General features: G+C 40.9%; 1 protein-coding gene across 1 annotated transcript in view; it reads right to left on the bottom strand.

Annotated features, from left to right (window-relative positions):
- Nucleotides 1-17,910, bottom strand: part of LOC104505941 (5'-nucleotidase domain-containing protein 1-like) — a gene marked incomplete at its 5' end in the record, with an annotated part of 20,341 nt that extends 2,431 nt beyond the window's left edge. Inside the window, 3 exons of the mRNA XM_010146712.1 lie at nucleotides 10,738-10,906; nucleotides 16,918-17,076; nucleotides 17,792-17,910. Of these exons, the coding sequence (XP_010145014.1) occupies nucleotides 10,738-10,906; nucleotides 16,918-17,076; nucleotides 17,792-17,910 (447 nt within the window). The remainder of the gene's footprint in view (nucleotides 1-10,737; nucleotides 10,907-16,917; nucleotides 17,077-17,791) is intronic.
- Between the last annotated feature and the right edge of the window lie 7,706 nt (nucleotides 17,911-25,616).

Below are 25,616 nucleotides of genomic sequence, written 5' to 3'. Positions count from 1 at the left end.
AAGATTTTTCACAGGGGTAGTGGAAAATTTATGAAAAAATGAAAATCCAGAAAATGTAATAGATGAAGACATTTCATTTAAACTGTTCTCTGAAAACTTTTTAACTTAAATTAAATCACAGTTGCCCTAGATTGCAAAGGTATCGTGTTGTGCACCAAAGCTCAATCCAACTTCTTTTGATGCAAATGACAATGGCATCACCAGGTCCAGCAATAATACCAGCTCATTAACAGAGAGCAGTGATAGAGGTCTGGAGCCTGCCCCCTGGACAGAGCAGCAGTTCATTTCATAGCTGCTCCTGTTCCGTATTATCACTGATGACACAGAGGAGAAATAAGCAGCTCCATTTCGCTAAACTGAAATGCCTGTGCAGGCCACAGCTTGATGCAAAAGCATGCAAAAATAACTTCATAATAATGAAATCTGTATCTTAACAACTTATTTCCAAGTTGATTGTTTTCCTAGTGTTTTTGCCAGTAAATTTCTCCGGGTTCTGCTACTGTGCATGCTCACAACTGCTGCTGTTGTGACAGATCTTTTCATCTGGGCACCCACTTCTCACCTAACCCTGACAGAGGGTCATAACTTAGGTAGGAGGCAGACACCCAGTCCTCTCAGATATAATTTGACAGGCTCTGATCAGTCATAACCTATGTTGTTAATTAATTCAGCGCAAAACTCATCAAATATCGCCACTATCCTAAAAAAACCATCACAACCCTGAACAGCAGTTTGAGTCTGGAAAAATGAACCAGCTGGCTCTACCCAATTGCTTGAGGACTGCAATCCCACTCTTTTTCTATCATAATTTGGTAATTCTACCCAGACTCATTTTGTTCCCAGGACAAATAGAGTATTCACTTTTAGAGCAAAAGACTCCTACAAGACACGGAGGGTCTCAAGGTCTGTGTCCCTTTCTAGACCTACAGAAATGCCAGCATCAGATGCATCCCCCTGAATATCTGTCCCACTCCTTTCCTCGCTCCCACACCACAGCCTGACTGCGAGTGATGAAAACCAGTTCCATTTGCAGCGGACGTTCAGCATTACTAGTGTTTTCCAGTGGCTTGGGCAGCCCTCAGAGGTTACGTGCCTTAGCCTGAGCTGAGAAGCAGGACTCTGGCGCTGCCCTACCTCACCTGCAGGACTCCAGCAGCCCCTGTGTAAATAAAATGGCAACGATGACATCCGAACAGTAACCACTGTCAGTTACTGTGTTCCAGTTATCCAGATCCAGTTATTAAGTGACATTAATTACAGCATTCTGCTCTGATGCCTACGTATACCCATATCCATGCATGTATTTAGGTGTTATGGATAGATTTATTTCACAGTTATTAAGCAATCAACATCTCAGTGTCTGTGTCTGTGTGCTGTTCAGTTAGTGTAAGCAAACTAAATGAAAGCCACAAGCTTTTATCAGAAGGAAAATTACAGTTCCAGCCACAAGGAAGCAAAAGGAAACCACAAGAAGAAGGGAACAACGTAATATTCTTGATGAGTGATCAGGAAAATATTTGAGTAACTGAATGGAAGACAATTATAATCTAATCCAGACACAAGCCTGCCTGATAAACTCAATACTCACATCTAATCCTTTTTTGAGATTTCCTTGAACAAACCAATACATTACACAAATGTAATCTTAACTAAGCTCTTCAGATAGAAGGCATTTTTTTTTTCTTTTTATTAAAAGCACAGTCCAAGACTGAAACAGATTTCTCCCAAAATACACAGCAGGAACGTCAGGAATCATTTTGCAGTATTGACCAACAAAAGCAAAGCCAACATTTTTTAACCATGACAGCACAGCAGCATCCCCGGGACGGGTGCGAGGCCCTGCAGAAAGCAGAACTCCCCTCCCCTCTCCGAGGACTGCTCCCTGCCAGTCAGCAGGGCTGGAGCCAGATGCTGCAGCAACCTCCCAGTGAACAGCAGGGTTGTGTTCTTAAGTGAATTCAAATATAACCTCCTGATTATCACCAAGGAAAAGGCACAGGGAGGAAAACTAAAACCTCGTTAGTGATAACAAAGTTTTAACTTGAAAAATCTTTAAACTGCTTAATTGTGGCAGATCTCAGAAAACACAGAGCTCTGTCTTATGGCTCAGCATCCAGGTGGTGTAACTACAGGGGCAGATCGGCAGCCAGTATTAATTCTTTTGCTTTATAGGAATTCCAGTAATTTAAACTGGCTTAGAGGCTTTGCCATAAACCTTCTATTGTATTTCAAAGTTGCTGCTGAAGAAAAAGGAAAATATTAATTTCTTAATGGTAACAATTTCTAATAATAATTTCTGAACAGTGGAGTAAGCACAGCTGCTGCAGGGGGACTCACCGATTTGGCTGGCTGTGGAGTGACCTGACCTGCCAACCTGCAGGTAAACTCTAACAGACAGTAGAGGTTTTTTAAGTACTAAATGTTTTTAGCTCCTAGCCCATTCCTATTTTATAACAGTCAAAGCAGTGAGAGCTCTTGCAGCAAGAGCTCAGAATGTGAGGTAGCATAGTAGTGGCAAAAAGAAAAAAAAAACCCAAGGTCACAAGAAGATTTATCTGACAGCAGTTATTTTTAGCAAAACTTCTAAGGCTCATTTTCCTAAACAGGAAGTCGGATGTTTGCTGTACTACAATAAAGCTCCTGAAATAGTGAAGTCAGGACGAGGAAAGCGTTCCTTCTATCAATTACATGAACGTCTGCTGTCTGCTCACTCTGTGACTCAAAAGGTAGAGAGGAGGAGGAAGGGTATCTGTGCAGTGTCCAATGGCAAAGGGGGGACTCCTCAGTATTGCTATGCTCCACAGAAGCAAATTGCTAAAACTTCTGAGTTTGGATGGAGTTGGTGATGTCCGCCAGTCCAGTTTATTCCTGGGCATCCAGGGATAAAGGAATGAAGACTAAAACTAGCCTCAGCAAAAGTGCAGGTTTGCTCCTTTAATTGCAGCTACGTAAGAGCTTTTGCCAGCACAGGTGCATCGGTCGGAGATCATGCCTGCACCTCTGCCAGTAGACATCTGCAGCATGAGCTTGGCCTGAGGAAGAGCTGCACTGTGCCTGGGGCTTATCACTGGTTACTATTCCGCTGTGTCTTGTCGTGGTTTACCACTCAGCTGCTTGCTCACCTCCCCTCCCTCCCCCAGTGTACAAGAGTCGAAGGAAAAGACAAGGAAGCTAGTAAAGTTGAGATATTTAATAACTGAATATAAATGAAAATTATAGTGATACTAACACTAACAGTACTACTACTACTAAGTAATTGAATAATAGAAAATATAATAGAAAAAAGAATATAAGATACAATAGCTCACCACCCGCTGACTGACACACAGCCAGGCCCTGAGTACACAGAGTCCAAGCCCCAGAGGCAGAGCCCCAGGGAAAAAACCCAACAACTGGGGAAAAATCCACTGCCAACCCTCCAGCCCACTAACAAATCCACCCCACTGCTAACAACCAGGCCAAGAGCCAACAAAGGAGCTGACACAACCCAGCTGTCAGCCAAAGCCTTAACGACCCCCCATGCAGGCCACTTCCCACCTCAGAACTGCGCATGTGCCCTGAGCCTGAGGTACCATGGAAAAAACACTCTCTTGGCCACTCTGGGCCAGCCGACAGCACTGTGAAGTAAAGGAGCTCGTTCCTGCCTGGAACCAGCACAGTCTAACATGCAAGTTGGTGACATTGGAGAAAACCCAAGTGGCAAACTGCAGGGAGGTGTGGAGCAGCAGCTTCCCTATCAGACTTTTGCACTGGGATGAGTGCCGGGGGGGATGGAAAGACCATCCCATTGTGGCTGTTGCAATCACCCATAGCGTGTGGTTTCTCCGCAATTATCTTGGGAGTGACAATTCACATTACTTTGGGTCTATCCAACTGCCGAGGGACCTCTGACTTGAAAAAAACAGCTGTGCACAAGGCATGCACTAAACTCGCATCTGAGCCTGGTAAGATTCTGCAGCAAAGGAAAACCTTAGAAATTTCTTTGCTGTTTTGTGCTTTAGCTTAAATTGTGATTTTTGGAGATCATTTGAGAAAATAGCACTGTGTGGTTCTTTGCTTGATCTAGAACTGATCAAAGGAAAATATTGGACTATAATATTTATTAAATATTTAGATGAAGACTTCATCTAAAAAAAAAACCAAAAGCAAGAGAATGCCAAGATCCTACTAGCAGGTGTTAGTCTTTCAGGGTTCTGTTAATTAATTTCTGCCTGAATGACTCATCCTGGAACTAAGGGCGGTGGGAAGGGCTGCTGAGGTAAGTTGAAGAAGTAAGACTGAAAACAAGCAATTGTTTGAGATGAAAGGCGTTTCTGATTGATTAAGAAAAAGGAGTAAGTTGCACTTTGACACTGTGAAGGAGCTATGTATATTAATATAAATGCAGTGGTGATATGCTCCTTTACTTTCATTTTGAGGTAAACTCACCAAGATCCACCTTACTCTCCAAACTTGGGTTAACATTGTCATGTTCCCCTCTCTTGTAAAACAAATGTTTTCTTCCTTTTCCCTATTTTTCCCTCTGGATGTGTGACACACATTGCTTACCTTAAGGTAAAAAGCCACACACAGACACACATTCAGCTTTTTAAGCAGTGAAGACAAAGCCTACATTGTTTTTCATGTGTGTGTTACCATTTTAATCCAGAGGGAATATGTTAGGCACCAATCCAGAGTACACATGCTTCCAGCAACTTTTTCTTGTACATATGAGGTTGCATGATGTAAAATTCCAACACGGTGAAAGAAATATTTCCAGTACTTGATGACTTACCTATTTTCACTGTTTTTCACACACAAAAATTACCAACACTTTGTATTACAACCAGTGTTTTTAAAGAAGCAATCTAAACCCACCCTATAAGTCTGTGATCTAGTCAAAACCCAATTATAGCTTTAATTACAGCCTGCAAATGAAATTATGCTGCCTGAGTTGAAGGATAACTTTAAAGCAGAAATAACTGAGTGGTTCCCCTTTTCTTAATGAGTTGCTCATGAGTTCTCCCTTTAATCTTTTAGAGGTAGCTGTACTTTGACATCTCACAGAGCAGAATAACGATGACAGGAACATTTCTGTCAGTTATTGGCTAGGAAGTAATCTTTTGGGTTCTGCATGATTTGACATGGCCTTCAGGGGCACAAGTCAATACACCTTTCTGGGGGAGGAAGGAAAGGCTGAACAAACTGTAACACACAGAAAGCTGTCCTTTCTAGGCTGAAATTACTAGCAAGTAGTCAAATCGTCTTGGAAAAGTTTGGGTCTCGGATCCTTTGGGAAATAACTGGGTCCTGAAGTCTTTCTACAAGCTAGTTCTGATTTACTAAATAAAAACTTGTTATGGTTGAAATGCAGTTTATTGTCAGTTTCAGCTGTATTTTGCAGCTGAAAAAATAAATACATATTTGCCTTTTGTGTGGAGTATGTTTTTCTTTCTCATAAATGAAAAACACTGAAACTAGTTTCCTGGCACAGATGAACCAGATTTACATTATCTGATGCATTTCAATTTACACATACAGCAAGATGCTGTTAACACATTCAGAACATGTATCTTCTCCCAGTTATCTTTGCTACCTGTTTTTTTAATCGCATCAAAACCTCAGAAATGTTGCCGTTGTATATGTGTACCAACTTTTCACCAAACATAAAAACACTTTCTTGCATAAAAAGTTTCATTATAAGAATGACCTCTTAGGCCTTTTAGTAGCAACTGCTATGTACAGCAAAGGCCCAAAGCAGTTTAAATCCTCAAAACATTTTGATAAACTTAATCTGCAGATGATATTGTATAGACATATTCTTACACTGAAGATGGTAAGTAAAAGCATGGTTGTAAGGTACGATGTTAAACATAAGAAGGTACTGCTAATTAACCAAGTAATGTATAATAGAGATAGCTCTATACGTTTAAGGAAATTATATGCCATTATTGTATTGAATAAGTAAGAGCACATAATTATCACTCTAGTTATAGGAAAGACTAATTTATTTTTAATAGGAGCTGGATTTGACTTTATATGATATAATGCCAATAAAAAGTCATAGAACTAATGTATTAAAATTTGGGAAATTTTTGTTTAACTACAGTGAGAAGGGAGTATATGGCTACATGCTTGGTGAAATTCTGGACTCCTGTGGTAACAGTTGATTCTTCAAGGGCATTCACCTTTAAAATACATTTTTTTTTGGTTTGCAATTTGTAGTTGATTTGTGAGGGGCAGACCCGTGTATCTGTGACCCACACGTTGCCAGTTCTGGTGCCCCAGTCACAGCTGCCTTGGGCTTTCCATTGTGCAGATAATTCGCAAATCTAAGCAGAAACATGAACCCCTTTGCCATGGTTCACTGGCAATTTTATCATTATATTTATACAGCAAGCAGGCTGATGACTCAAACGCCCACAGAAAGTGGCAGGGTACAGATCTGTAGGAGTCTTTAAAGAGACAGCTTTGGTAAATTATAATGGAGATTTTTCTCTCCCACCAGCCAATTGAAATAACAGAAAGGCATGAAGAAAAACTTATGCACCCATATGGGCAAAGCATGATAGAATTTCATACAGCACGCAAGATTTTAAAAAATGCATTATCCTCATGCACGACACAAGCTTGGTTATCAAATCTCCAAAGTGTGAAATGAACTCTGTCTCCATAAAACTAATTCTCCATTTGCACTAATTCGTCTCTGAAATGCAGCTCTCTTGAGCTGCAAGCTCCTGTTTGTGCTTGCAGTAAGTTTTAATCCTATGACAAACCTCACTGTTCAGAGGTTATGAGACAAGATCAGGAGATTAGATTAACAGTAACAAAATTTTTGAAAAGGGTTTTTTTGGGGTTGTCCTTATTAAGATTTAGAGCCCACTTTCTTAAGCTTGTGTTTGCAACGGAGAACAAAACAAACTTACCAAAACTCCCTCCTAAGCTCAAAAACACCACAAAAACTCATCATGGATTTTTCTGAAGTGGGACTTTTATAAAAATACCAACCATAAAGAGATTCAAAGGAAAAGCATTAACTTGAAATATGCATATAATTTTTTGGCATCAAAGAAGTGTTAATCCATCCGAAATGGTAGCACTTGCTAGTTATTTCAGTGACTTTTTCCTACAAAAACCTGTTTAGTAAATAAGATATTATTTATATTTGATCTTCTTTGTAAATCAGAGAGTTCTTCTGTATTTACTGTTGGATCACCTATGTGATAGAGGACATAATTATTTACACAGGTGTCTGGAAATTTGATCAAATGGTCAGAGAGTAGCGGTCGCCTTCTCCTTGAAGGTAAAGTTCAGATTATTCAGGTATGATAGATAAGAGCACCTGTCTCTACTTGGCTCACAGCAAACTTTCTGAAGTGGAGGAGGATGTATTAGAAACTGTGGTTTATGCAAAAAGCCATTTTTCAGACAGACCCCTCCACCTTGTAATTTCCATGTGTAAACTGAAATGTAACATTCCCACGGTAATGTATCGTGGTTTGGAAAATTTGGTTTATGATATCACTGTGCTTGAAAGTGGTCAAAATCTGTAAGGGAGCTGTAAATGAGGAGATATTCAATAGCAGAAAAGTTAAAAAACAGATGGATGTAGGAGTAGGGACATTGGCTCTACTATTTTATTAACCATGCACTGTCAATATACTCATGAGCTCACCAGCTTTCCAATACTTGAGAAAAATTTCCCTGCTTACTGAAAGTGAGTAAGGAGAATTGGCTCATAAAAGACCTACAAAACGTTTAGAAAAGTTTCAACTTATCACATCTTCTCTTAATATTGCGAAGACGTAACAATAATGCTTTAACCCTTTTACTACAATGCCCTTTGGTAAGCACCAGATTGTTCCCTTTAGCTGGACGTATAAATTCTTCAAGTGAAAGTATCAGAAAGCATCTGCACCAAATTTACATGTTGGTGAAAAAAGAGAACTGTCAAAGTTGTTTCTCTTTCAACTTCTCAATGCAGATCTATAGCCTATTTTATTTTTTTTACATATTTCATCTATTTAAAGAAAATGGAAACAGGCTTGAAGGGTTTTATTACCCAAAAAGAATTTCTGATAACTCTCTCAAAAGAATTCTCATATCAATTTTGATGAAAACTAAGTTATTTTGTAAAACACTGTTAATACTGAATAACATTGAATAATTCTTGGAATAATATTTTTCAATGAAAAATGTGTTTTGAGAAGTCAACCAAGCCGCTCTTTGTGCACAGATTCATGCTGCATCCAAACAACAAGGATCAATTCTGAAGTTAGCATAGCAGTGATTGTCTGCCTTTCACCAAATATTTATGCAGATCGCAAGCTGTTGGGATATTTACTTGTAGGTGACACTTATTATCGCTCACGTAGACATACAAAGGCCAGTCATCGCTGATATTGATAAGCCTGGGAGCCCAGCAGCCAAAGGGGGCTGCAGCACACCTGCAGGGAGGTCGCAGCTATTCTAGCTGGGTCAGGATGAGCCGGATGCTGCCGGGACCGTGACAGACAGTGGCTGAGAGCTGGGCCTGTAGGGTCAGCGTGCTGGTAGTCTGACTGCACGTTTGGGCTCGGGGGATTTTGAGGGAAGGCCTGAGTTTTTGCAGCTTGGCAGTCTAAAGTCCTCTGCTGGTAATTAAAGTAGATGAATAGGGAAGGAAAAGCAGGAGTGCAGAAAACTCACATAACCTGTTTGACTCTCTTCTAGCTAGTTATTCCCAAACAGCTGCAGCTAAGCTATGACTTATAACTGCAGCCAAAAACTTCGGGGCTTGGCAAAGCAGGGGCTCTCACAGCTTGCTGTGACAGGAGTCAGGCAAGGTATTCAAGAGGAGTCAGGAATTCCTCAACATCCATAATAATGAACATCTGCTCTTCCACACAAACAAACAAGAAATACCTCTCTCTGTAAGAAACCAGAGATGTTCTTGTACCTTCACCTTTGTGTCTGCTTTCAGGCACAGAGCTGCAAGTTAAAAACGTTATTTCCATCCTGGCCTTTAGCTGCGGGGTGTAAGTTTCGCAGACACTAGCCCCTGCCCCGGCACCGGTCCGACTGACGCAATGAGGGATGGCATGCAGTGTCCCTCCTAATGGAGGAACAGACTTTGCAGGGGCTCCACTGCCAATGGCAGGCAGCTCTACTACTCACTAATGTGCGCAGATAGGCCTTTCTGGCTCTCACCCCTTCATCTGTAGCTGGAAACTTGGCGTGGTACGTCTGCGGCCTACAGCCTTTGCTAGCCCTGCAAACTGGGCTGCGGTTGGAGGGAGCTGGCTAGGGGCAGTTTCACAGTGTTGCTGACCAACGTGTTTCCTCTAGGCCCACACTTCCAAAGCAAGACACAGAATGACTCTGGGATAGATATCAGAAGGGAGTTTTACAGAGGTTACATCATTCTTGGCATTTGGTATACTGGGCTTTGTACCTTTAGACTGAAATACAGACCGCAACACGGCAAATACCAGAAGCATAAATAAACTGTGGCACCGTCTTGAGTTTTCTGTTTTGAGATATCCTTACAATGTACGTACCTGTATAGGATATGATAGCAAAGAACAGGTCTATCGTGTTCTGATGTAGAAATAACTGTTGGGCAAATCTGAAATGCTCTCTTGGAAAAACTTCTTATTCCTTGGTCTTACGCATGAAGCAGGCAGCAGATGCTGAACAGAGGGGTTAGTAAACTAAATGCTTGCTGTGCTCTTCATACAGCTAAGCACCTCATTCATTTAATAATTCGTTTATTCCTTTAGATAGGATGTACCAATAAAGTTCAGTAAGGCGAAATGAAAGATTATAGATAGACAGATAGGTAAGGGTTGGACTAGATGATCTCTAGAGGTCCCTTCCACTCTGTGAATCTGTGATAGATAGACAAGCAGACAGATAGATAGATAGGTAGAGTGCCTTCACCACCACTTTGTAATCAACTGGTATGTACTGCAATTGCAAAGTTACTGCTATAAAGCATCCAAAACAATGGGTGTTCTCTCTGGGAATAAAATTTAGTGGAAATCAGAAGATCAGCCATAACTGTACTTTTGATGCAGCCTTGATGTAAAAAGCTAGAAAGCCTGGGCTGGTTTCTCAACTAGGTGAGTTTTTGGAGAAAAAGACATTGTGTGTGATGGCCTTGTTTTCCAGATAAGGAGAATGTTTTAGGCTCCAGCTCTATCCATAATGATGCAGTTTCAAAAGCAATACACACACTGAAAAAAAAAAGTGAGAGCAGCACACTCCTAGGCACTCTTGGCTTCATTACATGCTTGTATTTATTCATCTTCATTTCAACTGTAATGGGCTAAGTGAGCTGACTGAGGAAGGATAACAAACCAGATCAGAGAGAAACATATTTGGAAGTGTAAAAACAAGTAACTTTGCAGGTGTTTGCTTCCTAATGTAACTCACCACTGGAAGCAGAAACAGCAAAATACTATGGGGAAGTCCTGTCCAAGTTTAGGAACTAATCTACAGTCTATTAAATGTTGCATTCTATGTCTAATATAGGATAAATTAAACATTTAATATTTACAGAGACAGACAAAAAACTGGTGTACCAGACAACTAGTAAAAGTACAAACACCAAAGTAATTAATAGCCACCACCACTGAATGTTACGTGACATGCAGAGAGTATTTTTGAATGTGTTTTGGATACATATAATCCCAAAAATAGATCAACAGTGTTACAAAGTTACTATTAAGTTACCATAAGTGATTTTGGGGAGGGGAGGAAAGCCATCTTCCTTACCTGCTATTGCTTCAAGACTAGGGATTGCAATAGTGCTGTAAGTGCTAATACATTTACAGGACCACGTGTGCACTAAGGTTTCCTCTGCATTTTCCAGGTCTGGCAATCTGTCCACGAAGAAAGAGCCCCACTGTTTAGATACAAAGTAAGGAGCTTTAAGCTGATCTCCCTGAAAGAAAAATAAATACATTTAAGGAACTCTAGCATTGCTCTGATTTTGTGGGAAAACTCTATTGTATCTTAGCATCAATGTGACTGTAAAATATTATAAAGAAAAACAATTACAATCTTCCTCCCATAAGTCCCCAAGCTCCTGTTTACACAATTTATGGATTTCCCAGGACATAAAAAGTTGGCTTTAAATATTTTTCCTTTAAAAATATATTACTTTTTGCTTTGTTTTGTTTTGGGTTGGTTTTGTTTTTGATAGCGTGAATAGCCTGGTGCCTTTCTCTGCTGGGTAGCTGCAGCACAGACCATAACCCTGCCTGGACCTCCTCCCGGGAGAAAGGAGTCTCCTGGTGCTGGATGGACTAATTTCAAAGAATGCATCATGCCACCTGTGTCACGTTATCTGTTTCTGAGCTGAGGAATGAGTGAGAACAGAGCCACAGGATCCATGGAGAGACATTTGGTTGCCTAGCAAATTGTGAAAAACTGATTTTTTTCATGTATATTTTCAGACAACAACATGTAGACTCATTATGTTTTAAAGAAAGCATTAAAGCAGCATTGGGAAAACTGATTCTTTAGCAGTTCATCTTGAAACCTGCTATATATTGCCATAAGCAGCCAGAAAAAGCTCCAGGAGGCCTCTACAGAAAGATAAAAAAATGGAAAACAAAACTGTGAACTACACTATAGAAAATCTGTTGAAGTCATTTGTGTGCAAAGTAACTTTGCAGACCAGCAAAGCATGGAAGAACACATATGCTTAGCGTGTGCCTCCAGCTTCATGAACTTTTGTACTTTATTTTCCATTTAACCCCTTTTTTCATAGTTTTGAGAATCTGATGGAATAATCTGTGTTTATGACAGGGATACATGGCTTTTGACCACAAGAAAGCCGTTGATCCAGCCCAACAGACCACATCAGTAAACACAGAGACATTATTTTTGTGATTCTGCACAACAGTTTTTTCATTTCAGATTCAGTTTTTTCTCTGAGCACAGCTGAGAGTGGGGAGCAAGTATCAATTTGGACAAATACAGATATTGGTTTCTCTCTTTTGATGCAAACAGGTTGGAAAAAATCGCTGCATCTTTAGTTTCAAAACAAGCGGTTAACTTAGGAGCTGGGATGGTTGTGGGTTTGTTTGTTGTTTTTTTTTACCCTCACACACAGGGACAGCATCTTTTTTTTTGTTTCCAAATCTTAGTTTTCCATGCAAATCCCAGGACTTTACATCAGTTATAATTAAATGTACATGCTATGTTGAATTAAAATCTGTCGTCTAGCTGTATGACACATACAGAAAACTCTTAAGGGTGCTACAGCTGTTCAGGTGATTAATCAAAACAGCAACCCCAGTACTGGCCCACATAAGCATTTGCACAAAAGACAGGGCCTTGTTTAGTGACGAGAGCAAAAATCTGAGGCTTCTGCTTTTTGACATGTATGATTGTTCAACAGGCAATTAAAATTGCAATCTGAGGAAACAAATTGATTTATTTCAGAGGTTTGGTCCTCAGAGTAGTAATTTCTTCCTTATTCTTTAGGATTTACAGCCCAAGCCCTTAGTAAAACCAAACCCAGTTAGATATGAGAGTTGTCATCAATTCACCTGGTAGTGACCTCCCCTCATTTTGCTACTGGCTTATCCCTCCATGGCAGGGGCAGTTTGGTAGGCCAAATCTTAATCTCAAAACTGAAAACAGCTGTCAAAACTTGGCTCACATCCGTAGGAAACATCAGACGTCGCTCCCCTGCCATCCCTAACTGATGCCTAGATATCCATATTTCAGCTGCAGCATATGTAGCCTGCAATGAAGGACAGACCACCTACCATGAATCTACCCACACATCTGTGGAACGGGGCAAAAGCCCCCTCTTAACATCGCTATTCCTCACACACCCGGAGAGGAGCTCTGGAAGGTTCCCCAGCCACTCCTGTAGTCCCCAGACATGGGCTCTGCTCTCCCAGAAGGACATTAGATCCTGGGAATCGATGAGCAATCCCTCTTTCTTATGCAAAATCCCCAAGAATGTGGTTTTGCTCTCTGGCATATTGGTCAGACAGTAGCAGACCGGACGTGGACTGTGCCCGTTGAGGGTACAAAGCCTCAAAGACTGCATCTAGACTTCAGAGAAATTACGATGGTACCAGCATTCCCCAAGTCCCGGGGCTTTCCAGTGAGTTGTACCACCTGGAATACTTACTATCACCTTTGGTTTATTAACTGCAGACAAATAGGGCCTGATAAAAGCGCAGACACTACTAATGGGACCCTCTGGATAACACTGATTTGTCAGCTTACAAATGACCCTTCTAAAATACAAATAGGCAGGGAGCTGGAAGTTTTTCTACATTTGGTAAAGAGATGAAAGAAAGAAGGATGTAAAGGAGACAGGAATGGAAAAAATCAAGCTGTCAGTATCTTTTAAAGGCATTATTTAGATGGAGATTTGCCATCGTCTTTGTACCAAGCAGGCAGCACTAGATCACTGCATCCAAAATGATGGAAGGCACGGATGGCTGTATGGCTTGTGCCAAGGTAGTAACACCCCCACTGACTCTTAGTGCCAGAAAAAAATCGATGCTCAAAATATGGTTTTGCCGGTATAACAGCAAGTATTTGAGGTGTTTCTGCTAGCACAGCTGTGCTGGTCACAACCACCACCATATGTCTCTGAATGACACGCTCATGCGGAGTGTGGAAATGGGCATGCCTGCCACTGGTCTAGCTTTTCCACAGAACCTGCCTCCCACAAGTCATGTGTGAATATAAAACATTTCACCCGTGATCATCACACCTAAACGGCAGCATGGATCTTTACAAGCAGACTTGAAAATAAAATATATTTCACTTCAGGATAGTGCTTTAAGGGTATTGCTTAAGGGGTCACCAGGCTTCACAACAGCCTATCAGGCTGCTCCCGAAAGTACTGGGTGATCTGTGTTAAAGACAAATGGAAAATAAAGAGACAAACAGAGCCAAAAGGCAGAGCAATTAGTCTTGTCTATAGTCATGGCAAAGGAGTCCTGGAAATATGGGAGGGTTAAGGGCACTGACCCCTGTCCCCCCCCAGCCAAGAAGCCACTAGGCAATACTGTAAAAATTAGTTTTTCCTTCTAACTGCAAAAATACTGTCTATATCCACCAATAAATTCTTTGATTTCTGCTACACTCACTCCTATAGCCCAATTTTTTTACACACTGACTAGCTCCTCTGTAATCATTTCCCTCGAAATCCTGGGATAAATTCCAGCTTTTCTTCGAGTTTTCATTGATGGAATTGATCACACATTTAAAGAACAGAAGGCAAAAACAAAGCCTCCAGCCAAGCAAACAAACCCCCAGATCTGGGGGGAATCTTGTTTCAACACAATGCTTGGTATTTTTTTTTTCCCTCTGCATGCTGCAATTCACTTAGGAGCCGAGTAATTGCATGAATAGTTTTTATTTTGCTATTCTCTTGCTCATTTGGTTATGACTCATATATTTGAAAGAACTGCAGTTGTTACCATAACTTCACAGTTATGTGTATCTGGCTTATATCATGCATTTAAATGAAGGGAAAAGACAAAAACTGCTAATGAAAATGGAAATTACTAGCCTCTCAGTTTGTGTGTGAGGAGGTTGTCTTCTTCCCCTCTGTCCATTAGTGATGAAATACCAGTAAAACAACTGAAATCAGGTTTGTCTAATTTCTTTCTGAAAGATGCAATTGACAATTAGCAGTAATACTTTATTTCTTTAATAATACTTTGTAATTGCATCTTGTATTAAATTTTCAGCCCCTCTCTGCACACACAGCATGGCATGGAAATTCTGCAGTAATAGTATATTTTTTTTTATTGCCGATGGGAAGGCTGATGAAAAAGACTACATCTAATTTGTTATTGCCTAATTTTTCAAGAACACCTGACTTTGTACAATCCTTTGGGTTGGCTTTTCTCTCCTCTTAACCAAAGGGTTAATGGGAAAAGTTGATTAGGGGAATGAAAATAAAACTTTCATAGGCCTGGAAAGGGAGTCCCTTTGAACAAGTCCTGTTAAGTTAGTGGTGTCCAGTCAAGTGCAGAGATATGGATGTGACCCGTTGTTCAGACTCCAGTGAGCAGCGTGGTAATGAAATAACACCACTGACCTGCCACGGCCCCCCTGGTTCAGGTTCCTTTAATCAGAGCAATTCATCTCTCCCTTGCTTACTCGCTGTCACTGGTAGCGGATGTAAACCGAACAGGGGCTGTGTGTGGCAGGGGTGGTGTCTCCCTGAGATATTGCAATCTCTTATCAGGAATACTGCAGTGTTAGTGAAATGTCAAGCACCTGTCTAAAAGTCTCAGTCTCCTGCTTGATAACTGCAGCTATAGAGAGGACAGATCTTGTAAGCAGTCAGCCAGAGGTATTGCAGCAAGAGAAAACCATCATCAAGGGCTTAAAAACACATCACTCAATAACTCTTTTCTTTGTACCTCCAAGAAAAGAAACATGTTCTGGCTGTCTGTTTAAACATGTGTGCTTCAAAAGCATATACTGAACCTGCTATGAAACCACAATTGTATAAAAACCACCAAATCTTACAGACATCTAAGTTCTATGCAGCAGAGTCTCTGGTCAGAGGATGATGGAGGAGAATGAGTTATTTTTATAGCATTAATTTATTAAATCAAATTATATTAATGCATATAGCACTACCACTGACTCTTCCTTTTATTACCCCATTTCATAATGAGGAACACATTTTCCTTGATAGGAGACTTGAGTTTGTTTGTCTTCATTTTTGTTTTTTTTTACAACCCAGGAGAAAACCTAAACATTAATAAATACATTATGTTATTTTGGTGCCTGAAATGTCCTTGTCTGACCTTAGTTTAGAAATCAGGATAGTGTGGGAAAATACAGATACGCCTATTAAAAAGCAGAGAAATAGATGTCATGTCTATACAGTTTTAGCCACATTGTAGTCATCATTTTCTCCATTAAAAAAGGGCTTTTAAAACACTTCTTAGTCAGATTAAAAATATCTCTAGTATAAAAGAATGCCACAGAAATCTTCCTGTCAGTAAGTTACTTTTCTAATCACAAAGAATAATTATTTGTAGAGAAAAACAATATAAGTACTTTTCAAAACAAAGTTGCAATATATAATTAGAATATGCAATTAGAAGAAAATTACCTATTTATTTCAGAACAAAATAAGAAACACTCCACGTGGAGAGTGAAGCTGCACTGTAGTTCCTACACAGAACAGGCTGGAGGTACAACCCTGCTGCCATCCGAGTGCTGTTCCCTGTCTACATTGTTCTTCAGCAGCAGAGGGAAAGATAAACGACAGTAACCTTCCAACTTCTGTGAAAGCATTAAAGTGTGGTGCTTGTGCTACAGGCCTGCTTCCCAGCTGTGATCAACCTGAAAATCACATTATTTATCTGAGCTAACTATCAGTAGTCTGTGTTGGGCCAGACTTCAAAACAGTCCCTCTTATCTGACCGCAGCTCTCCCCAAAATAAACAACGCACAAGGGAAGCAGCAAATTAAAAGTTCTTTGCATACAAGGGACACAAGAGCAAACGGTATTTCACAGAAAGAGAGCTTTAAAGCAACCTAATAAAAATTCCTCTTTGTTTACTGCTGGCCACGACACGCAGGGAAACGTCATGAACTCAGCAGAGTCCAGGTGCTGGACCAGTGATAAGCAGCCATGAAATTTCTCCCTGCAGTATGCAGAGGAAGTTCTTGCTCCTGAAAAGAAGTCTGTGTTTTTTGGTTAAGGGACTGCACATACAGCCCTTCGAGATCCATAACGTAGCTGTGGGTCAAGGTCCTCTGTCACCCACGCAATGCTGAGCCGGGGCAGGATGGCACCTCCCGGTGTGGCCAGGTGGGTAGGTCTGAGGGATGCTGATGCTACCAGCAACGTGGTGAGATAAGCAGGCCAATTCACAGGTGGCATGAGGCTTTTTTGTAACTTACTTTCCTCTGTTCCAGGAAACACCTGCAAGGAATCCTTACCTCATATTTTCCTTTCTTCTCCAAGGGCTCAGATTCAGCCTCTGCAGGCACTGTAACTTTGTCCCCTAGAAGCTCCTCTAAGATGAAGACGGTTTCCCAGTTGCTATAGTGACGAGCTGGGAAAATATCTGAGTGCATGCTGTCACCAAAATAAACAACCTATGAGGGAGGCAGCAAATTAGAAGTTTGTTGTATATGAGGAAAACACAAGCCAACTGGATTTCACAGAGAGACAGAAAAAAAGCTTTAAAACAAACTAATAAAAATTCTTCCGTGTTTACAGTTGGTGAGTAGGTTGTGTTCTGGGGTTTTGGTAGCGGGGTGGGGGCTACGGGGGTGGCTACTGTGAGAAGCTGTTAGAGTCTCCTCCGGCTCCAAGTCAGACCCTCCTCTGGCTGTGGCTGAGCCAGTCAGTGACAGTGGCAGCGTCCCTGGAATAGCGTATTTAAGAGAGGGGGAAAAAATGCTGCTGGGGAACCTGCAGAAGGAGAGAGGAGTGGGATGTGAGAGAGATAACAGGGCAGACACACAGGTCAGTGGGGAAACGCGGGAGCAGAGGTTCCCCTGCAGCCCGTGGTGAGAGGGCAGGCTGTGCCCCTCCATCCGTGGAGGATCATGATGGAGGGTCACGGGGAGGCAGAGACCCCCACCACAGCCCAGGGAGGGCCCCACACAGAGGCAGGCGGCTGAGCCCAAAGAAGCCCATGACTCTGTGGGAAGCCTGCCCTGGAGCAGGCTGCTCCTGAAGAACTGCACCCCATGAGAGGGAACCACGCTGGAGAAGTCAGAAAAGAACTAACATTCTCCATGTTAGAGATGAGATTAATCTGAAACTGGGTATTTTCAGAGAGATTTACTCGCATGTATAACATACCTTGGGATCCAACTTGCCAGTCATCTTCTTCAGTAGTTCATAAAGCTGGATAGCATTACCTTGGGAATACCAGCCAGGCTTGTCCAGTGACAGCAGAACCTCATGCTCCTCATCATTCTCTGAAATCACCAAGCAAGATCACTCGCCGTTAGTGAGAGCAGTCCATATGCTCCTGTATTTGTGAGAGATGTGAGAAGCTGCCAGTGCACAGCTTGGAGATCATGGTCTGTTTTGACATTAAACCAGCTCCAGTGTCTGGATCAAGTCCTGGTACTGACTGCAGGTTCAGTCAAGGTGTTTGGTAGCTGGAGGTGGGCAGACATTTGTGAGGAAAGAAGCAGCAGAGCCTTATCTGTAAGGGCTACAGAAGAGCTGAGGAATCAAAGCCATAGCCTTTACCTCCCAAACGCTGCAGCAGTGAAGGCAGGAAACCACATGGACCAGACTGATGGAGGAGCTGCTACAGCTCTAAGGCAAAACCATGAGATAAGACAGTCAGTAAGGGCGTGAGCCTTTTCCCAAAGACAGATTACCTACGTCTTATAAACACTGACATAAATACAACACAACGGACTGAGGTAGCTGTTACGGGCATTTGCCAGACTTAGATCAGCACAAGGAATGAGAAGTTCCAGTTATCATCCATCTTTGAAGAAATGATGAGTATTGCTGCTGGTGGTGTAATCCATACTGGCATATATCTACACTGGCAGCTGTCAGGGAACCAGCAAAACCAGTAGAAGCTGAAACTCCCCCATTATCACCTCACTGTGCCATAGGCTTCATTTCTTGCTGGTCCCAAAGCAGCTGGACCTGTCCTGGTGTCCATGTAACCTTTTTGCTCAGTCAGATCCCTGTACTGTTGCCAAACTCCTTTTAGCCTTTTGCTGGAGCCAAAAGACTAGCCTCAGTGAAATGATAAACTTCCATCAGAAATATTGTGTTCTGTCTATTGAAGTGGTTAAACAAAAGGGCAATTTTGTTGTTCAGTCTCGATCAAATATGTTTTGTTTTTCATGCTAGAGTGTTAGAAGCCAACACAGTACTTTGATCTGACTTAGGTGGAACATAAGGACTTCAGTTTTTTTCCTGCTTTATAGAATTTCTCAAAGTACTTGAAATGTGTTAGAAAGAAGACTGAGTCAGAGGGAGCAAATATCACTTGGTTAAAGACTGCTAAAAGCTGAAATGCAAATTTTGGAAGAACCACAAAATAACAAGACAGCTTTATGTTTAAGAACACTGAAGATGTACATGGTGCAGAACATCCATCTTTGAAGGAAGAAAAAAAGAAGCAAAAAGAGGGAAATAGTTATGTGGGGAGGAGCAGGAAATAATTCCTTAATATTATGAAATGAATAATTTGAATAAACACAGAATTTATCCTCAGACAAAACAATTCTATATTAAGAGTGTTTTATAAATGAGGAAAAAACAAGGAAATTCAAAGTTGATACTAAAAATTCACATAGAACTTGTGCAGAAATGTCTTATCCTTCAGAAATGTGATCATAAGTATGATAGAAAAATCTCCTTCATTTCCTGGCTTTTACAATGCTTTTGACCAAACAACTTTTGGACAAACAGAAGTTGTCAAACTTCAGCTATTTTTTTTTTTTCTCTTCCTTGTATTTTTAGACATATTTGTAAGGCTGGCTGAAAGGGCAGACACAATCTTCAAACGATACGGACACAGAAAAAAAACCTTATGAAAACAACTCTTTTGATCTGCTATCAAAAGTTTCCTGAAATGTGGGAAGGTTTGTGTAGCTATCATTGTCTCTCCATTCAGTCAGTCAGGAAAATACTAGAGAAAAATGGAGCTATTATGAGAGGGATTTTCAGAATAACAAGACTGCGTTTGTGAAAAGGAGCCCTGTGTATGGCAGCAGCACCAGAAGGCTCCAGCAAAGAGCAAGACCCTGCTTTGCTACCTCTATGGAAAGGCATGAAGGGCAGTCCTGACTGAAAGAATTCACACTAATTACAAGGCAGAAGATCTCTCACTCTGTGAGATCTATTACTGTCACCCCCAGCAGTGTGATTCATCTCACTTAACTTGATGCATCCGGAATTTAGGCTTCTAATTTACAGTTACAATCTGAGCTAGTTGGCCAGGGTCCCTTGGTAGGCCAAAGAGAGTGGAAGAAGCACCTTCTAGAGGTGCCAGCTCTGGAGAACGAAAGGATTTAATGAAGTTAGGAACTTGGCTGTTAGGCAATGAAATGAAAGGAAATTTCAAAGCCTTTCCTCCTTAATGCTTGGAGGCGGCAGACAACACCGAGACGTTTAATTCATTATGGGAACACCTTGAGTTTGGAAAAAACTTCAGAAATCTGAGTAAGCAGGAAAGGTCCTTTAAAATATTTGAGTTGTAAGGTCATACGGATAATGAATCTGAACTGGGAAACCTTGCCTTGAATCATTTCATATGGCTGCGTGTGCTCACACATCTAGGGGTGACTGTGTTAATTTTAGCTCTGTAATCTGAAGTGGGAGGAAATTAATGGTATTTCAGTTGCAGCAACTCATTAATGAGAAGGGTTTCTAATCCACTTACACTTTCCCTGCTGCAAAAAAAAAGTCAAGAAAATTATTCTTTAGCTCTGGCTGTTAAGGCCTCTTGTAGTAGTTCTGCCATGTAAAAATTGATACACAACAACTTAAAAACTGATTGACACCACTGGCTCTGGCCTTGAACTATATTCTTCAGACAGCAACTACATGACTGTGCTGAAAAAAATCTGCAGAAATGCTTCATAAATGTGATTATGATAGTTCCTAATATATTTTAGATATTCCAAGCCTAACATTGGCTACACTCAGATAAGAGGAAAACTGCTGCTGACCTTCCTTCCACTTCACTGTTATTGATTTGTAAAAGTTCATTCAAAGGTCAGAAATGCTACAAATTAGGAAGTAACACATATATAGGCGGGGATACTAACGCTTCAGGTCTTATAAGCTGGGAGAAAAATGGAGACGTCCTGACAATTTCAAACAGACTGGATAACCGAAAGGAATTTCTCAGATGATTTAGATAGAGCAACTTGCTTCCTTCTGAAGTATAACACGTCACTGCAACCCAGACTCCTGGCTGCAGACTGAAAACGTGTCATGACAAGAAACATAAAGGTAGCGAACAAGTAAAATTAAAATAATTAAACACAGAAAATTGTTATATTAAAACACTCACCCAAACCTCAACAGTGATTCAGAAGAATTTTCCTATGGGGAAGTTGCTCTTCCTTTTTAAATACAACAAAAGCTTGACTCATGCTGGGGCAATATTAGTATCGCAGGAATGGAAATTTGCATTTTGCTGTCTCTAACAGCTCGGAAAACGTTTCTGATTCAGAAGTGCTCCCACCACCATTAGCAGATAAACCAATTCACTAGCAAGATTCAGTAGTCCCTTTCTTGTGAGAATTTTTTTGCCTGCCTTCAAATGTGAGTTACAGGTTTGTAAGTGGACTGAGGAACATCTGGTTTCATTCTGAATGAATATGCAAAGTAATCAGTGAAGCTTATTTCCATTTAAATGATAACTGATGGTAATTTACCTTGGCACAGAGTCCTTGGGAAAGACTCTACACACGCTTGTTTGCTGCCGTCTGCTTTGCTATCCATTTACGGTTTATAGCCACGGAGATGGAAACCTGAACACCAGGTGCTGAGGTTGTGCCCACATTAAATGTTCAGCCCAGGGTCTGAACCTGGAGCTCCGTCCTTAACCTGGCTGGCGTTTACACTGTTAAACCCCCTCCTATCGGACAGGGCTCTCGTTTGGGAAGCCTGAGGTTAGGAGAGAAGCTAAAAGGGTGAATTTGTTGGTAACGCGAAAGCACATAATTTTACAGTCGAGGCAAAGGGACCTGCATAAGTAAAATCCTTCTGGTGGCTTCTTCCTGTCATAGAGGTAATGTGATGAGATGACATAAGCTGTAGGCATGTCCTGTGGGCATGCTCTCCATGAAGAAAGCAAGTACTTACAAGCTTGCTGGGGGGGTAAAACTTCATACCCTATGCACACCCTTCTGTAGGGTAGCACCCCAAATTCCTATGTATAGATCAACCAACTGTGCTGGGTGGTTTCCAGGATTGACACAGATATTACTGTGTGTTTTGCCAACCCTGAGTGGCTTCTATGCCCTGGAAGCAGCTGTGAAATCCATCTGCCCGACACATGTACCAGCACTTGCCAGTCCCTGCCTGACTGGACAACTGCAGGGAAGTGATAAGGAAAAAATTATTCCCTTCTCATGATGTGCTGAAATAGAAGTTTGAGGCTTCCCAAAGTGACTAGTTACTTTGGCCTTCTCCAGTTCTGGCTGTCCTATTGGGTGTGCTTTTTGGGTGGGTTTGGTTTTTTTTTTTTTCTTCCCAGAAAAAGGCTAAAGTTCAGTTCCCCTTCCTGCCCTTGCATCATTCTGCCTTCTTTGGGGTGGCTTATGGTTGGTCAGTCAAAGACTGGACGAAGCAATGTAAAAATTCAGTTGTGTAAACTGGAACGTAAGTTTTAATTTTACAGTCAGTGAAACATCTTTCTTATGCTTAACAATCCCAACATATATGTGCTCATTCATAGGGAGGAGTAAATAACTGTACTACTAAAAGCTGGCAATACTCTGAAATAACACCATAGACCAAACGGAGAGAAAAATTGATACCCTCTTGTAAAAAAAAAAAATATTTCATAATAATTCATAAGTTCTACCTATCCAATCACTAACAATTCCTTTTCTCACGAGGAACTTCTGTTCTTTCACTCATTTATAAGGCCTGATAAGACCAAGGTACAAGACAGTGTATTTTCAAATTGCTTTGGGCATACAAGAACAACAGACTCCTCAAAAATGATAAATACATTAAAAAAAAGTTTTAGATTTTTAGTATTACTAAAACCTTTTTAGTTTTCATTAAAATCTGCCTTACTAATTGTGCCAAGCAACTGGCTATGTAGAGACAAGACTGAAGTTTTGCTTGTTTCAGAGAAAATCAGTATTTCCTTTAGAGAAGTTAGCAACTTTCTTTAGAAATTTCTGCTTACTGTATTACAGGAACTGAAAATAACAGCTCACTACATACAGATTTAGTAATTTGTTTTCAAATCTGTCAAAGCATTAACTTTATACCTTCCCATGAACATTCCAGATAATGGACAAAGGGTTTCTATTTAAAACATTAATATGATGAAATACAAGCAAGGCCTTTTTTCCTTGGAAAAGGAAAATCACTTTCTGGAAAAATGATTCATCTGCAAGTTCATTTTTCAATGTAATTTATGCACAGATTTGGTGAAGCTTTTTCCATAATTTTATTTAATTGTACTTATAACTCAGAGAACTTCTATGTGGAAGGGACAAAGAGAATTTAATTTCTTCATTGGAGATATTTTGTAAGTTTTGTGGTTGTTTTTTTTAAATTGGGAAGTAGGAGGGGTACAAAATGGCAAGAAAAGAAACAAACTCCCTCCCCAGAACAGTTTTGTTCTGGACCTCATTAGTTCTGTAAGAAGCTCCAGAGCCTTATAAATGAGGAACTCACCATATCCAGACAAATGTCCAAAATAACCTGATCAATATTCATATCATAGTCATTCTAGAGATCCCTATATAATTATGGAGAGAGACGTGCTTTTCCAGAAAGCATTTTGATTTCAAATAATTTAGAAGAGATATGGTAATTGAGGAAAAAACTGACATAATCATTTCAGGAATACGCAGTTCAGTTCAAGCAACTGTCCATAACCTTTCTTACTAGGGTGTGCTTCACTGCTGTACAAACATTTGTGGGTGGAAGCAGAAGATGGAGGGAAGCACAGAAGATGAGATGAGGGCCACCAGTCAGTTCTGACCTAAATCATCACTTCAGAAAAAGTCTCAATTTTCATAATTAAAATAAAATTGAGACACAGAAAGCATCTTCTTTGCACTGTGCAGATTGTAATCTTTCCATTTATCCTAACTCTCTAGTCTCTCTAGTAATACCTACTGAAATAAGGCACATTGCAATCTGCTCTTGGACCATACTCTTCCCCACTGAAACACTATACTGCAGTGTAGTGGGGAAGAATCTCCTGCCATCATTTACTTTGGCCTCAGACATTAAAGAAAAAAAAAAAAAAAAAGAACAAAAGTTCTTTAATCCTCAATTACAGAAAGACTAATACATCTTAATACATCAGGTATAAAATATATCTGTAAACTAGAATAAACCATTTGACTGAACAAATATATCTCCATAAAGCAATGTATGGACCCTGCAGCAAGGGACCTATGTTTTTTATTTCTGCAGTTCCCTAAAATATGTTATTTCAAAAGGCATAATAACCATGAAGTAGACACATGCATGCACAGTTATTGCACATACTCATTGCCTGGAATACACAATAGACATTTTCATTAACTTTTATTATATGAAAAGTATTTATACAGCCGAGTTATGATTTATAAGAAAGCTCCATTCTTTTTTCCTAACTTACTACACTACCTCAAATCCCCACTTTAATTTTATCAATTCATTCTCTCTGAAATTGCAGCTCTCCAAATATCGGCTGTCGATGAAGATGAAAGTTTTACATCGATCTTTATAGAATAACTTAAGATTCAATATGCCACAGGTCAAAAATGAAGTTTGGAAACTGAAAAAATAAAATGCACCCAGCCTTCTGCCTGTTAATTACCGCACAAGCATTCCGTAGCTGCAGACAGCAGTTATTAAAACCTTGCTCAGACTGCCCCTTTGACTCTGTACTTAGAAAAGAAGACACCCGCACCAAACCCCCAACAGCTTCCTTAGCACCGTGCTGCTGCCGAACCCAGCCAGCTCGGCAAGCGGTGGCGAGTGTTCCTGAAGATTGCAGGGGCCTGGCCACTGGAGCTGGGGCATCTCCCCACAGCTGTGTGGAGGTTACCCAACTCAAACATGGCTTTTTTCCTGTCTGAAAAGGGAAGATTTCTCAAAAAAAACCCAACAAACAACCCCTTGAAAATTCTTTCAGTGCTTCACAGGTATTTTGTTGTTTAGAAGTTGTGAAGTATGCTCATTCCCAGTATTTGAACTGGTGAGACCCCACCTGGAGTACTGCGTCCAGCTGTGGAGCCCTCAATATCAGAAGGATATTGACCACTTGGAGCGAGTCCAGAGGAGGCCACGAAGATGCTCAGAGGGCTGGAGCACCTCTCCTATGACGAAAGGCTGCGAGAACTGGGCTTGTTCAGCCTGGAGAAGAGGAGGCTCCGAGGAGACCTCATTGCAGCTTTCCAGGATCTGAAGGGGCTACAAGGGTACTGGGAGAGGACTTTTTACAAGAGCCTGTAGTGATAGGACAAGGGGTAATGGGTATAAATTGAAAGCAGGGAGGTTTAGATTAGATGTCAGGAAGAAATTCTTCACAGAGAGGGTGGTGAGGCACTGGAACAGGTTGCCCAGAGCAGCTGTGGATGCCCCATCTCTGGAAGTGTTCAAGGCCAGGCTGGATGTGGCTTTGAGCAACCTGGCCTAGTGGAAGGTGTCCCTGCCCATGGCAGGGGGGTTGGAACTAGATGATCTTTAAGGTCCATTCCAACCCAAACCAGTCTATGATTCTATGATTCTATGATTTTTAAACAAAACTGGATGGCTTGGAATAATCAATTTTTTATATAAATTAAAGCTAACATCTGAGACTACTGACAGAGAGCTTCTGGCTCCTGCTCACCCAAGGCTTCTTTTTATCACATGGTACACGAGAAGCATTACATTACACACTTAAAAATCATACCGATATTAAAACCATTTGAATATGGCTGTCAGGGAAGAGACTACCTTGGCATTGTCTCAT

Source organism: Eurypyga helias, unplaced genomic scaffold (genome assembly GCF_000690775.1).
Source record: "Eurypyga helias isolate BGI_N326 unplaced genomic scaffold, ASM69077v1 scaffold4232, whole genome shotgun sequence".
Classification (NCBI taxonomy): Eukaryota; Metazoa; Chordata; class Aves; order Eurypygiformes; family Eurypygidae; genus Eurypyga; species Eurypyga helias.
This window is presented reverse-complemented; position numbering and strand designations above follow the sequence as displayed.